General features: G+C 39.6%; 1 protein-coding gene across 1 annotated transcript in view; it reads left to right on the forward strand.

Moving 5' to 3' along the window:
* The window catches only part of GALK2 (galactokinase 2), a 166561-nt gene that overhangs the window by 16541 nt on the left and 134372 nt on the right, over window positions 1-15648 (forward strand). Inside the window, exons 2-3 of the mRNA XM_083183955.1 lie at window positions 11239-11327; window positions 12153-12276. Of these exons, the coding sequence (XP_083040081.1) occupies window positions 11239-11327; window positions 12153-12276 (213 nt within the window). The remainder of the gene's footprint in view (window positions 1-11238; window positions 11328-12152; window positions 12277-15648) is intronic.

A 15648-nucleotide genomic window follows, 5' to 3' on the forward strand; every position in this document is an offset into this window, starting at 1 on the left:
AATCAGAGACCCTGGGAAAAAAATCACACAAACCTATGGAGAACACAATATATCATTGCAAAGACCTTGGTAAGGGGCTGCTTAAAGTAGTCACTATGCCAGGGATAATCACGTGAGATTCGCAACGTGTTTGGCCATTATGGTGGGCTGTACATTGTTCTGCACCACTGTATAGAATACCAGGAAATTCTAACGAATTTGCTAGACGTGAGATATGAATCAAAATTTGACAGTATAATTATATGGAGCTCTACATCTCTCACATAATATGCAAATCTGAATAATTTGATAATGGTGGCAGATTAAATATGTTAGAATTTTTAATTAAACTGTTTTTGTTTTTTTCTGGAACACTCTGTATGTAAATAATTAAACTTCACCCATGATTACATTAACCAATGATAGCAATTAGCAAGTTGATAGAAGTGTTTTCTTTCCTCAGCGTTTTATTTGGGACACAGTCTGCCTTAAGTCGTAATTTGATTCACACAATGCACTAGCTGGTAAATCTTGTCTGGCGTGTAAACCACACAGCCGTAGTGAATGACGTAAATGGTCGATGCCTCTAATATTGTTCTGGGGCAACATTCTGCTCAGTAACAATATAATTATATCCTCAGTGCCCAACCACAGCATTTTAATTACTATTTTGTAGTGTGCTCACAGCAGTTGGCATTCTGTTGCTGCAGTTAAATTGGGAAAACTGATATTTCAGATTGGCTGCAGTTCCTTCTAAGCTATTCCCAGTAACTCTAAAGTATGTACTTGCCAGCCACTATGCCTTGTAACATGCACTGATCTGAAATCTAAAACATGATTTTAGGGAACCAGACAAATGCAGATGGATCTAGAGATAAATATATCCTGAGCTGCATAAACTGCTTGAAACAAATCCAAAAAAACGTATTGGTTTCCTTATAGCACAACTAGACCCAAAAATGTAATGTTGGATACTAAGATTGTTCAGTGTTAAAGTGACTTTAGCTCTGTAAAGTATTAATATATTCTCACCATACTCCGGTATAAACTGCTGAACTGCTGGTTCTGGGCACAGTAGAGACAAGCTACTAGTGTCCATCAAAGGGGGATAGTCCCAGCCTTTGGAATATATCCTCAGAAATACTCTAAGTCAGACAGAACCTGAAATATCTGACTGGGAATAGCAATTAACAGGCTTGGATGGGAATCACTGCTTTGAAGTCAGATATCTCCGGTTCCCAAGGGCCGATTTTTTTTTTTTTTTTTAATTCTTGTACCCATGGAAAGAGGGGACCCTCAGCTTTCAGACTAGTGTCCTTAGACTCCTGGGGGGGTTTCTGGGTACTCAGAAACCACCCCTGCGTGTGCTACTGTGACCATTGGTCTATAAATTGTGTTTTTGTTTTTTTACCTGCAAAATTTGACCTAAATGGCCCTAGTACTAAAGCAACCAGCATAATGAATTGATCAACATCATCCTTCAAAGCGGGGCTGTGGAGTCGGAGTCGAGGAGTCGGAGTCTGAGAATATTTCGAGTACCTGGAGTCGGCAAACAATGCACCGACTCCAACTCCGACTCCGAAATTATAATTAATGACTTCTCTACTGTAAGAATAAAGACCAATGCATGCAGTGCCTCACGTAACCGCAAAACGAACACGTTAAGTGACCGTGAAAAAGCATGCTTTTCATGTGCTTCACTATATGGCACGCAACGCACAATTTGGAGCACCAATACTTATAAATGTATTCTCCCTTGTAGTTTAAAACTTATTTCCAACGTTCAATAAGGTTTTCAATACCTCGTTGGTAGAAATCACCTGGTGTAGACTCGAAAAATTCATTCAACCAAGCTCTCCCACCATACGCACAACATCTTTTTACGCGGATGAAGATCTTGTTTCATGCGCGGGGTCGTTTGTTTACCTTGGCTAAGCCATTCCTTACGCTGGTTCATATTGATGTACAGGCACCATTTTTCGTCGCCAGTAACGATTTGGTAAAGAAATCGTTCTTTGTGTCCATGAATTGAACGGTGACGAGCAAGCAAACCAGCGGAGATTGTGGCTCGTTGATTTTTGCTGTCGTCACAAAGCATGCAGAACTCATGCTCCACACTTCTAAACCTTTCCTATGGAGTGAAGATTCTTCTCTATAGCTAGAAGAGCTTAGAAGGACAATATATATTGCCCAGTGTATCCTTTTCATCAGCGACCAGAGATGGTCGCTGATGAAAAGGAACCTCTGCTGGCTGTGCCGCAGAGGTAATCAGCTGGTCGCAGGAGCAAGCTCCTGCGACCAGCGATTGGAAAGGGGCTGAAAACGAGAACACGCACCTGGCGACTTATCGCCGGGGCACACTCCCAATCACTGACAATATGGTCGCCAGCGACCATATTTCCAGCGATTTCAGCCCCCGTGTGTACACAGCATTAGTGTTTATATTTATTTTAAAACCTGCTTGTCTGTATGAGGGTAGACATGTGTACATGTTTCTGGAAGAAACTGTCTATCCCAGGTTTTTAAGTGTGGTGCAAGGAATGTATCAAATACATTTGCATATTAATACAGAGGAGTCGGGGGCAGAAGTACGAGGAGTCGGGGTCGGAGTCGGAACATTTATCTACCGACTCCACAGCCCTGCTTTAAAGACTATAAATGTCATGAAGTGTTTATTCAAACACAGTGCAGAGTAGTGACGCATAAACCAATGAAAATGTTTTTGCCATAATGGCCTATTGTGCCTCAAAACTGGATTTACTGTAGGCAGCAATTTACCTAATTGTTTGGATTATCAGAGCTTTTTTTATTGGCTCAAGTAGTCTGATAAATGGACAAAAATCTAAAAACGTTTTCCGTAATTTGGAATATACTGATGGTGGACATTTCACAGGATGAATTTGTATACATTTATGACCAGAGTAGACTAGCTGGCATTTTGAAGGGTTATTTACATAAGACATAAGTTACCGGGAGTATGAGCAAAGATGGTCATGTAGGCATAGGAAAGTGAAAAAGCCTCTAATATCCCATAAGTCAATTGTTTCCAAACCTAGTCCTCAAGGCACTCTGATATTCCAAGTACATGGTGAATATCCCTTATCCAAATATCCGTTATCCAAATTATTCTGAAAACCATAGTCTCCAAAATGTATTATTTTTTTTGCTAAAAACCTACTGGGTACATTTGTACCTGGCACTACTGGGAAATTATATGTAACTGATGAAGAAAATGATAGCCTGACATAAAAATTCAGTGCCTGAGATAGTACCCAAACTTAGGAGGTTATTCTGGTTTGTGCGGTCGGTCCGCCGATGTTTTGTGTTTGCGCGAAAGGTACATACGTCCAAATTCCGCATTAATTGTTTACACTACGAACAGGGGGAGGTGAGGGGCGTGAAGGGCTTTTTGGGCTCATTACCATATGTATACACCCCGCGTTTCATGGGCGTTCCCATGAACACGCTGGGCGTACGTATGGTAATGCGGCCGTGACGCACGTGTAGGGGGCGGACATATGACATTGCCGGATGTCAGCTGCCCGCCCAGATCCCTGCTTTTAGCACGGAGAAATGCCAGAGTGGTCTGAGCACTCGGGTGCTGCCTGACCACTCGGTCCTGTGGTCTGCGACCATCGAATGATGGGGGAGGTTCCCAGAGATGGAGGAGGTATATACATGAGAAATCCACTCGTGCTCCGTGCAGTCAGCGGCTTACCGCATTCGGACGCAGTGAGCGACCCGTACGAAAGGCGGGGTTTAGGACGCTCGGTCCTGGCCGCATATTCGGATCCGGCCGCACCAACCAGAATAAGGCCCTTAGTTTTTTTAAAACCTTGTTTCATGCAAAAATAACATATTTGCTTGTTTTTCATGTGTTTATACAACATAAATGCAAGATACCTCATTCAAATATAAAAATATTCTAAAATACAGAATAATCCGTTATCCAAAATTCTTCTGGTCCCGAGCATTTTGGATAAGGGATACTCCACATGTATTAATAATATCCAAGTTTAGACACGTGTGACTCAGTCAGTAAATCTGTACACAAGCAGGGATATCCTTAAGACCTTGACTGTTGGGGTGCCTTAAGAACTGCCCTAAGGAAGTTACTGAAAGTAATTAAGCCTCTATCCTACAGTGTTTGGGAACAATGTTGAGGGCACAGTATTTCAGACATCTCAGTGCTTCAGCCTAAGAGGCATCAGAGGAATGATAAAAGCAGAAACAAGTACCAACTCAGCCCTGCAAGATAGTATATTTGATTAGGCTTCAAGAAAGGAGCCTTTCTACCACTCACTATCTGGCAGTGTGGGAAGAGTGTTGATAAAAGATAATGGAATATGAGGTTCAATGTTGATAAATGTAAGGTTACACATCTATCTTAGGAGACCAACCAGTGTACTACTTACAATCTAAATGGGGTAGAATTGGGTAAATCATATTTGGAAAAGAACCTAGGAGTCCAAATTGACAACAAACTGGGGTGCAGTGCTCAATTTCATTTAGCAGCCGATAAGGCCTACAAGATACTAGCCTGTATAAAAGCTAGGAAGCTAGGGACACCAAAATAATGATCCCACTGTACAGGGCATGGATGGTGTAATGGTTAGCATCTCTGCCTCACAGCACTGAGGTCATGGGTTTGATTACAACCATGGCCCTAACTGTGCAGAGTTTGTATGTTCTCCCCTTGATTGCATGGGTGTACTCCGATTTCCGCCCACAATCCAAAAATATACTATCCTACAATCCAAAAATATACTATATAGTGTAATTGCCCCCCCCCCCACCCTAGAATGAATGTGTGTGAGTGTACATATGTGGTAGGAAATACAGATTGTAAGCTCCACTGGGGCAGGGACTGATGTGAATGCTCCATTATTATCTGTAAAGCGCTGCGGAATATGTGTGCGCTATATAAATAACTGTAAATAAATAAAGGCATTGGTTAGACCTCCATCTAGAATTTGGAGTACAATTCTGGGCTCCTCACTGCAAAAAGGACATTATAGAACTGGAAAAAGTCTAGAGAAGGGCAACCTTAGCTTGATATTGAAAGGGTAGGAATCATTTAGGGTATGAGGACAGATTAGCCGAATTAAGAATGCTTACGCTGGAAAAGAGATGCTTACAGGGAGACATGCTTAACAAATACAAAAATATCGGGACAATATAAGGAACTGTTATGTTGTGTACACATGGTGAGATTCCCTTGCTAATCGACTTAAGATTCGAGTGTTATGCAATCTTTGCTATCTCTGTACTATTTGCATACAATTCATGCGATCTACCGTATTTGCTGGCGTATAAGACGACTTTTTCCCCCTGGAAAACATGCGCCGGGTGCACTTCGTAGACATACATATAGCTGCCCCAAGGGTTACACTGTTATACATGTCATACACTCTCCTCGCCCCCCCCCCCTTCTTATGCATACCTTGATACTTCAAATCTCTTTTTAGAGACATGTCCGTGCTGCCGCTGTCCTCCTTGCCTAACCGCCTGTCACATTCTGCAGTGACGTCGGCGGCAGGCTCGGGGATGTTCGCGTCGGCTTGGGGGGACTCGGGAGCGCTCAGGCACTCGAGTCCTCCCGAGCTGGAGGAGAGAAGATTTTATACCCTCCAAAGCAGGGGTCAGGGAACTTTTTGACCTTTTACCCCAAAATATATTTAGATACGCTGATGTTACCCCTTTGATTTGAAAGGAAGGAAATCATATAAATGTAATCATATAATTGTAATACACAAAGTACCCCCAAAAATGTATGATGTATCCTGTTAGTATGGTACACATAGTATGCAAAAGGAGAAAAAGGGGACGCACTCTTAAACAATATAAAACTTAACTTTTAATTGAGTTTTGATCAGATTCCCTTCTGGTATACTTCTGGAAATAGCAATGAAATAAAGTGGTCAAAATCACAGACAAAGCGACATAAACACATATTGTGCTTGAATAGTATAGAAAAGTGTATTAAAACCACAATAATGTTTTGCCAGAAAGATGTCTTGTTGATTTTAGCGTAAATTTCTGCAAGCAGGCAATATATATGGTGTTAGTGTTAGTTCGGGTAGTTCAGAGTGTTAGTCTCAGCTTTATTAGAATACTTTAGAAATGACAGAGGCAGTGTACAGTTGATTCAGGTCACTGCGTTTGCTCATCAATTATATGTGTAGGTATATAGTATTGCATTCACTTATATATGATGGAGCTCTATTATCCCCTAGTGACCAAATCATATACATTTTTTAATATTGAAACACAACTCCTGCAGCATTATACAGGTTGAGTATCCCGTATCCAAAATGCTCGGGACCAGGAGAATTTTGGATAACGGATTATTCCGTATTTCGGAATATTTTATTATTTCAATGATGTATTTTGAAGTATCTTGCATTTATGCTGTATAAACACATAATATACACACAAATATATTTTATTACCACATAAAATACACACAAACATATTTTAATTGTTCAAAAAACAAGGTTTCAAAACGTGAAACAAAATGTGTGTACTATCTCAGCACTGAATTTGAATGCCAAGCAATCATTATCTTGCACATATATAGTGCCAGTTACATATCATGTCCCCAGTGATGCTGTTACATATGTCCCCAGTGAGTTTTTAGCCAAAAAATTTTTTTTTTTCACTTTCTGGAATGTCCGTATTTCGGAATAATTCGGATAACGGATATTCGGATACGGGATACTCAACCTGTATTGTTATCTATGATGACCAGAAGAGGGCAGTAGAGCTCTACTACCATTTATCTAAGACCATAATATTATATTTATTTATCCTCATCAATGACTGCCAGGCTATGTGTGGTATAGGTGATGTCCAGGCAACTATTTCAAGTTGCCAGTATTTCAAGATAATATAGTAACAGTCTGTACAAATTTCTTTCCCTAGACTAGACATGGGTATACCTTGACAGGAGCCTAGAAGGAGTCAGGCAAAGAATCTCGTCACCGCAGCTGCAGTACAGACTGAGCGCTGCCAAGATGGCGCAGCACCTAGTCAACTCTACTGAAAAAACTGGAGAACTTGGAGGTGGGGCCCGGGGCATCACGCAGGGAAGCGTGTTATACACAAGGGCCTGACTCACTTTACTGTGTCAGGTCCTTGTACACTACAGTACTGTACTGTAACATACAGCCGGGCATGCATATACTGTAGAATGTATATATAGATTCTATATGCAATGAAATACATTCCTGGGGGTATATAGAGTCATATGCATGCCTGACTGTGTCTGGGCAGTCCATTGCCCCCAGGAATTTAATTTTTACCCCATTTGGGGTAATTTACCCCTGTTCCCTGACCACTGTTCTAAACTAAAGGCTTTTTTTTATCGTCAGGGTAGTAAAACTATGGAACTCTCTTCCAGAATAAGTGGTGTCGGCAGAAAAAATAAATACATTTAAATAAAGGTTAGACCAGCATTTAACGGATGAAAACAACCAGGGGTACAAACCGATAAACATAATTTAGCCCAAAGTGGAATCGAAGTAAAATATTCAAAAGGGAATTTTCTTTTTGTAAAACAATTTTTATTATGATTTTCAATAAAAGTATAATGCTTATACAGTTGTATATTCAATAAAGCATATTCAAAAACAATACATCATCGACCTCTCAGAGCAGATTATTTGCGTGTTTTTTTGTCCACATTGGGAGAATGGGGAAGCGTTATCCACACAGATCAAGAAGGTAATCTCTGATGTGAGCTTGATAATCGTGGTTATGGTAATAAAATAATCAGCGTCCAATACAGTTTTTAACTGCATGGATGGATATTGAGTAAACTTTATATAAACATTTATAGTTTTCTGTGAACATAATAGAAAAGTACTCTAAAAAAATATATATCAATTTTCCTGATTATACTTTCGCTACTTAAAGGGGGGGAGAGGGGGGGGGGGAAGGAAAGAGGGAGAGGAGTCACAATGCATAATTCACTTTCTTACCACTGAATACATCTGAAGTTTTTCATTCTTGGCATAATCCTACTTAGCTCAGTGTCTAATAGTATCATGTCATACACCCTCGTGGGCTATCGTCTAAGATACCATGTAGTAGACTCAAAAACATTGTTTATCCGAGATTGTACTTCTGTATATAAGCTGCGTATAAATACATCCCATTGTTTTATAGAATCTAGCTGCGTCCTTTTCCGCAATGGGTAGCAGGGCATGTCTTTCAAAGAATAAGACATCCATGAATGCAAGCTTAAGTTCCTGTACTGATGGGGCCTGTTTATGAATCCAATGTAGTAATATACATTTTTTGGCTAAAACCAATATCACCGTAAGTACAGGGACAATTGATTTTTTATTAGGGCCAAGCTACCAGTTTTTAAAGTAAAGAAATAAGCATGCCATTGGAACTCTTATGAGTTTCACTGTAAAGAGATTGTTAATATAATATAAGACCTTGTTCCAAAAATGTCTGATTTTTCCACACTCCCAGAAATGATGCATATAATTTGCCTTCATCATAGAACATTTCTAGCAGTTGCCCATATCATCCGGTACAAAATGCGCTCTCTGTATGGGTGCAATATACGCTCTACTGAGAAACTTAAGGTGAGTTTCCTGTAATGATGCGGAATGCAGATATTTCAGGGTGAGCTCCAGCTTTTTATACAACTGTGATAATGGTGGGTTGCTAGGGATATCAGCCATCATCTCATTTGTAGTACTGTATGGTAGGCTTATAATTTGGACAATATTATCGAATTGCATAAATAGCGAATATGGTAACCCAGTACACAAGAGGATGATAATAATGATTAGATCGGTTCTGGCTTATCTAGGCTGGACTTGGTGTGGATTGAGCAAAGTGACGTGCTTGTAAGAACATAAAGAATTGTGTATTAGGTAGTTCAAACTTTTATGCTAGCGAAGAAAAAGAATATATATTGCCGCCAGGGTCAAAGACATCTCATATGCATGCTATACCTTTAGTTTTCCATTCAAGGAAGATAGCATTATCTAAACAAAATGGGGGGTTACCCCAGAAAGTGTTTAGAAGGTGTTGCTGTATGTGACTTACCCAATTTCATGTTAGTGTTTTTCCAAGATCTGTATGTGTTGTGAAATAATACATATGATTTAATTTGAGATGGCAGTAAGCGAATTGGTGTGTGGAGAAGTGCAGCTGGTGAATGGCGGGGGGGGGGGGGGGAGCGTTTGCCAATGGTCTAAACTGCGTGTTATAGATATTTTAATCAGTCCGTAATTTACTTCATATAATCTAGATAGATTAATCTTATTCCAAGATATCTCATGGGATTATGGCATATGGTAAATCTCGATAAGGTTGATTGGTCCATAATGGAATGGTTAGAAGTATGCAGTGGGAATAGTTTAGATTTGTCGAAATTGACTTTAAAGCCGGAGAAAGAGCCAAACTGATTGATTGATTAGGCTAATAATTTCTGGAATGGAGACATGGGGTTTAGAAATAAAGAGCAGCATGTCATCTGCAAACATGCTTCATTTAAGTTCTTTTGAGTGAATATGGATGCCAGTATATGAGGAGGAGGCACAGAGGGCTATAGCCAAAGGCTCTAGTGCTAGCGCGAATAATAAGGGGGATAATGGGCAACCCTGTCTAGTGCCTCTCTCTATGCTAACCGGGGCAGACATATAATTATTAGATAGTATTTGTGACGATGAAGCTAAATAGAGAAGTATAAATGCTTCTGGGATCCCGAATTTATCCATTGTATGAAATAGACGTTCCCATGTCACTAAATCGAAGGCCTTTTCGGCATCAAGTGATAAAATCGCCTGAGGGTCTAGAGGTATTCAAAAGGGAATTTAACATCTAGCCAACACCCTCTATGGAGTCCTGTAAAAGGTTGCTTGATAAAGGTATGTCTTGCAACCTAAATTACTATGTTAATATGTATGTCATGTGCCAAATTCTATAAGCCATCAACTGAAGAAATTTAAAGCTGGCTATACAATAAACCAACTTTCATCCAATTATCCAACTAGTTGGTATGTTGACTTCTGTTAATTGGAACCTAGAAATCCTCTTGGTTTTTTGTCTTCTTCTCCCAGAACCAGCCTGTAAAAAACTACACAGAAGAGTGCAATGCTGTGCCAGGCTGTTTACCATGTAAGCTCCATTCTTTGTCCTATGAGAATGTTCTGCTTATGGTAGTTGGTCTTTGCCATTTGTAACAGACTAAAGGTCCATACACAATGGGCATTTTTGCCTAACGTGTATTGCCATTGATGTTCTAAAAATCGCTGGCGGAAAATCGCTCAGTGAAAACACAATGAGCGGTTTTCGCCGGGCCAGTGATTTTTCACAGCCGGTGAACCACTTTCCACAATAGGAGACTGTGAAAGTGGTTCAGTCTGCTGGTAACCAGCAGACTAACAGCTGTGGCAGCGGTGGGCGGTGATTGAACCATGAGCGTGTATCAGCATTCATTGCTCATCGCTGGGGCATACGCACTGGGCGGTTTTGATCTTAAAGCAGCTCAAAACCCCATAAGTGAGCTGCGTTCAGCTAAAAATTGCCCAGTGTGTATGCCCCAGCGATGAGCATTGAATGCTGATGCACACCTTAAGGGAGATATCCAATTATCTCGGCAGAAACTTTTTTTCCCTATGTTTCTCCTATGTTTGTTTTATCAGGCTATCCAATTAGATTTGCCAACCCCCCCCCCCACACACCCTCTTTCACCTCATTTTCTCTAAAAATCAAACCGGTTCAGTGAAACCTACCAATGCTAGTAAATGGACCTGGCATCCGTTGAATCACCTCAGCCCTCCCCATCCTTACCTGCTATACTTGCTTCTTAATGGTGAAGTGGTACCTATCCACCCTGGGTAGGCTTCTTATGTTGCTGCCGTGGTATCCGTGAGGGATATGGTGCACATTCTGGCATCCACTGGGTATGACAATGAGAGTTTGGTTAGATAGATATAGATATATATATATATATATATATATATATATATATATATATATATATATATATATATATATATATATATATATATATATATTTATATTAACTTTTATTTATATTAACTTTTATCTATAAGAACATATTAACACAGATTCACATGAACAAGTTTAATTCAAAATAATAAATTACATTATGGGCTTGATTAAGTAGCTGCATATGTTCAGAGTGAGGTAATAATGAGACCAGTAATAGAGATTTAATTATAATCTGATGAATTAACAATAAGATGTTTATTTTACTACATTTTGCAGGTTGTTGAAGCTGAAGGAAATGTTTATCTCCAATTATGGATGTGAGCCATCATTTTATGCACGGGCACCAGGACGGGTCAACTTAATAGGTAAAGCAGAAAATCAGTATGTAGAGATAAATGGTGCACTCGGATATGTCATATTGTGTTTCCTTTTTTTCTTTTTTTTTCTTTCATTTTTTTTTTTTTTTATATCAAACCAAAAATGAAATTGGTTCTTAACTTTCTTTTTGCTGCACTATAAGGTGGACTCCCCTTTTTGTAGACCTATGTGTCATTTGGCACAATTTTATCTGTGTAGTTACCATGCTTGAAAAGATGCCCACTATTTTGGGCATGTTACTTAATTGATACTAATTATTCAATCTGTACAATAAAAATATTTTAAAAGGAAAAACAACAGCATACATATTCTGTGAGCATGGAATGATGGAGGGATCTTTGGTTTCATATATTGTTTTTTTTATTTTTTATTTTGGGTTTGGCATAACGTTTTAACTGTCAAAAGGTTGACATGGACTTATTTTATCTCAATTGTCGATTTCAGCCCATGGACCCAATTTAGTGTTCCACACCCCATCCATTTCGCAATGGAGTCTAAGTGGATAGAAAATTTTTAAAAAGTTAGTAAAAATTAAAACATTGTCTACCATGTTGACCTATTGACTCTCGACCAATGACCTGTTATTTATTTTATTATTAACAGTTTCTTATATAGCGCAGCATATTCCGTTGCGCTTTACAAAGGAGACAGTGATACAACAAACAGGGTTGTAATCTATAGGGAAATAGGCATTGATACATAAGGATAGATACTGTATTCTTTATTGCATCGATTGTTGACCTATCATCTGGTTACCTTTTTAATTATTACATTTCTAATTCATTTATATTACCCTAATGTTTTTGTTACAGGGGAGCATATTGATTACTGTGGCTATGCTGTTCTTCCAATGGCTATTGAACAAGATATTTTAGCAGCTGTTCAATCTGTTCCCTCTCATGTACTTCACTTGACCAATACAAATTCATCTTACTTGTAAGTGCGTTTTAAGCTTTTCATTGTGACACATTTCTTAATCATGAACCTATCCTTTTAGATTATATTAATACAGAATAGCTACTCGTTCTTTTTTTTTTTTTTTTTTATAGTTTATACTCTTTTAGTGAACCGGAGGAAAATGAGTGATCTTAAATCCTATTTGCAGCCAAAATTTTGTTTGCAGAACTTCTAATTGAATTGTGCCTATTAGTTTACCGGTCTTAACACAGGCCCCCTAGGAGTACTGCATTTATTATTCATATCCATGAAATATGTAAAACATGTTATGTAGATTGTGCTCATATTTTTGCTTTGTATCTGTAATCACATTTGATGGAAAAATCATCTTAAATGTAAGTACAGATCTGTACTTTTTTTTTTACTTGGTGTACATGTTGTATTTGGTAAGCATGTACATAGTAATACAGTTCACCTTTGAACTAGTCTTTTTTTTTTTTTGCATTCTGTTTTTATTGAATAGTAAATCATATTTACATATATAAGTTTGTAATACTATTAAGTAGAACAATATAATTGCAGAGACCAAGAATGCTTCAAGTCACAAAGAAACATCAGTCTGTTTCACGCTTATACATATATGTGAAAAGAAAATGAAAAAAAAAAGAACAATTGTTCCAGTGGTAATTTTACAAAGTCTCATCAAATATAACCATGCAAAAACAGTGTAGTACGAGGAGCACATAACATTGATACAAGGAAATAGAAGGGGTAGGGAATTGAGGGATAGATACATTTTGTGGAGCAAAGTGGGAATTTTATACCATCTGGAGAAGATCTTAGATAAGTTTTCTAAAGTGGAGAGACAAAGGGAGCGTGTGTGTGTGTGTGTGTGTTTTTCTATAGACCGCTTCCCAATCAATGTAAGTCTTTTCCCAAGAAGTCTGGAAGACGAGAGGTTGGTGAAATAGGTCTTCTATCAGGAAGGAATAGATCTGCAAGATAGTGTGAGTGATAGCGCTTGAAGTTGGTAAGAGTCCTTGAGATGGATGGCAGTGTATTTGTAGAGGAAATAAAGTGTCTGAGCTGGAGATATTTCCAAAATTCTGATTGTGGGAGACTCCATAAGGATGGGATCTCTGGGAAAGAGCGTACCCCGTTCTGACACAACAGCTGACCCATTCTAAATATACCAATCTCTGCCCATAGCTTACATTGTGAGTAGATCAAACCTGGGATAAAATCTATGTTAAGGAGGTAAGAGGGGAGATCTTCGAAGAGATCTGAGTACGCTAGCTTTCTTCCAGAAGGGTAGGGGAAACCGTGGGATGATTAATTAGCCAAGGATCCACTTCAATGAAGTGTTTGAAGCAGCTTTCTTCCATTTCCACCCACAATTTTGAGTCTTTAGCTCGAGTCCAGTCTATTTTTTGATTTAGTAGAACCTCATGTTAATAGCTTGGAATATTGGGATTCTGCATTCCACCCTTTAGCTTTCGTCTAAAAAGAATATCCTGTTTAAATCTAGGGTTATCACGGCCCCATGCAAATTGGCGTATAATGCTTTGGATTGACCGAAACCAAGAGGTGGGATTGTGAATAGGGATAGTTCGTAAGATATATATATATATAGTATTTTGGGAAGCGAGTTCATTTTAATTACATTAATTCTCCCTAGCCAGGATAAATGTAAATATCTCCACTTTTGAAAATCTAGACAAATAGTTTTCAAAAGAGGTGTTAAATTCAGGTGACATAGTTAGGAGAGGTCTTTTTTTAAGTATAAATCCCAAATATTTCAGTTTATGGTCATGCCAAGTAAAGGAGGATGAACAGCAAGCAAGATAGGGGGCATCCTTGTCGGGTGCCATTGGAAATATTGAACGACTCAGACGGAAGTATTACCTTCGCTGAAGGTATATTGTAGAGGGCTATGATTCTATGGAGACAGGTGGGACCCAGACCTATATGACTCAAAATGACAAACCTAAAGCCCCAATCAACCATGTCAAAAACTTTTTCTGCATCTGTAGAAATTAATATAGATGTGGATGTAGACAAGCTGGCAAGGTGAATCATATTAATTACTTTTGTGGTGTTGTCTTTAGCCTCACGGCCTAAAACAAACCCCACTTGGTCTCTGTGGATCAGGTGTGGTAATAGCACCTTAAGTCTATTAGCGATTAGCTTGGCATGTAACTTCAAGCCCATGTTAAGCAAGGCGATTGGGCCTCTTAGAACGCATTTATAGACTTCCCAGACCGATACTTTGGAGGTGTCATCTTTATCATTAGTGGCTATATAAGAGTCTAGGGCTGATTCTAGTTGTCTGAAAACACATACTGTATATAGGATCAGTATAAAATATTTAAGTTTGAACAAGTCCTATTGAAGAAAAACAGGTACTTGTGGAGTATCACGGCTCCCACGACCTGCATCGTATGCAGATCGTATGCTAAAAATCGCATCGCATCGCATGTGGCATACGATGGCATACGATGCGATGCGATGTTTTACCGATTTTTGACTATTTTAGCTCAAAAATCGTATGCCATCGCATAACATCGTATGCCATATGTAGTGGCATACGATGTCATACGATGCGATACGATGTTTTACCGATTTTTGAGCAAAAATGGTCAAAAATCGGTAAAACATCGGATAACATCGTATGCCATATGTAGTGGCATACGATGTCATACGATGCGATACGATGTTTTACCGATTTTTGAGCAAAAATTGTGAAAAATCGGTAAAACATCGGATAACATCGTATGCCATATGTAGTGGCATAGGATGTCATATGATGCGATACGATGTTTTACCGATTTTTGAGCAAAAATGGTGAAAAATCGGTAAACATCGCATGGCATCGTATGCCATCGATGCGATACGATGTTTTACCGATTTTTGAGCCATTTTAGCTCAAAAATCGTATGCGATCGCATCGGATGCCATACGATGGCATCCGATGCGATGCGATGGCACCCGATTTTGCACTGAAATGTGTATTAAAGTAGTGAAATGCCCCCAAATGCCATTTTTCATAGTGCACCACCCCCACTATCAACGTCAACCCGAAGCGTGGCGGCGGTACGCGTCCTACGACCTTTTCATACCCCCACTATCCACGTCGGCGTGGAGTTGAGAATAGAATAGTGTGGCGAGCGCAGCGAGCCACCGAGCCCGAAGCGTGGCGAGCGGACGCGGATACCTTCACAGCTATACGCGTCTCCTCGCGGGCTTTACAGGTATCCGCGTCCCCTCGCGGGGCTCGCTGCGCTCGCCACGCTTCGGGCTCGGTGGCTCGCTGCGCTCGCCACACTATTCTATTCTCAACTCCACGCCGACGTGGATAGTGGGGGTATGAAAAGGTCGTAGGACGCGTACCGCCGCCCCTCGCGGGCTCGC

Source organism: Crinia signifera, chromosome 4 (assembly GCF_055691185.1).
Source record: "Crinia signifera chromosome 4, ASM5569118v1, whole genome shotgun sequence".
Classification (NCBI taxonomy): domain Eukaryota; kingdom Metazoa; phylum Chordata; class Amphibia; order Anura; family Myobatrachidae; genus Crinia; species Crinia signifera.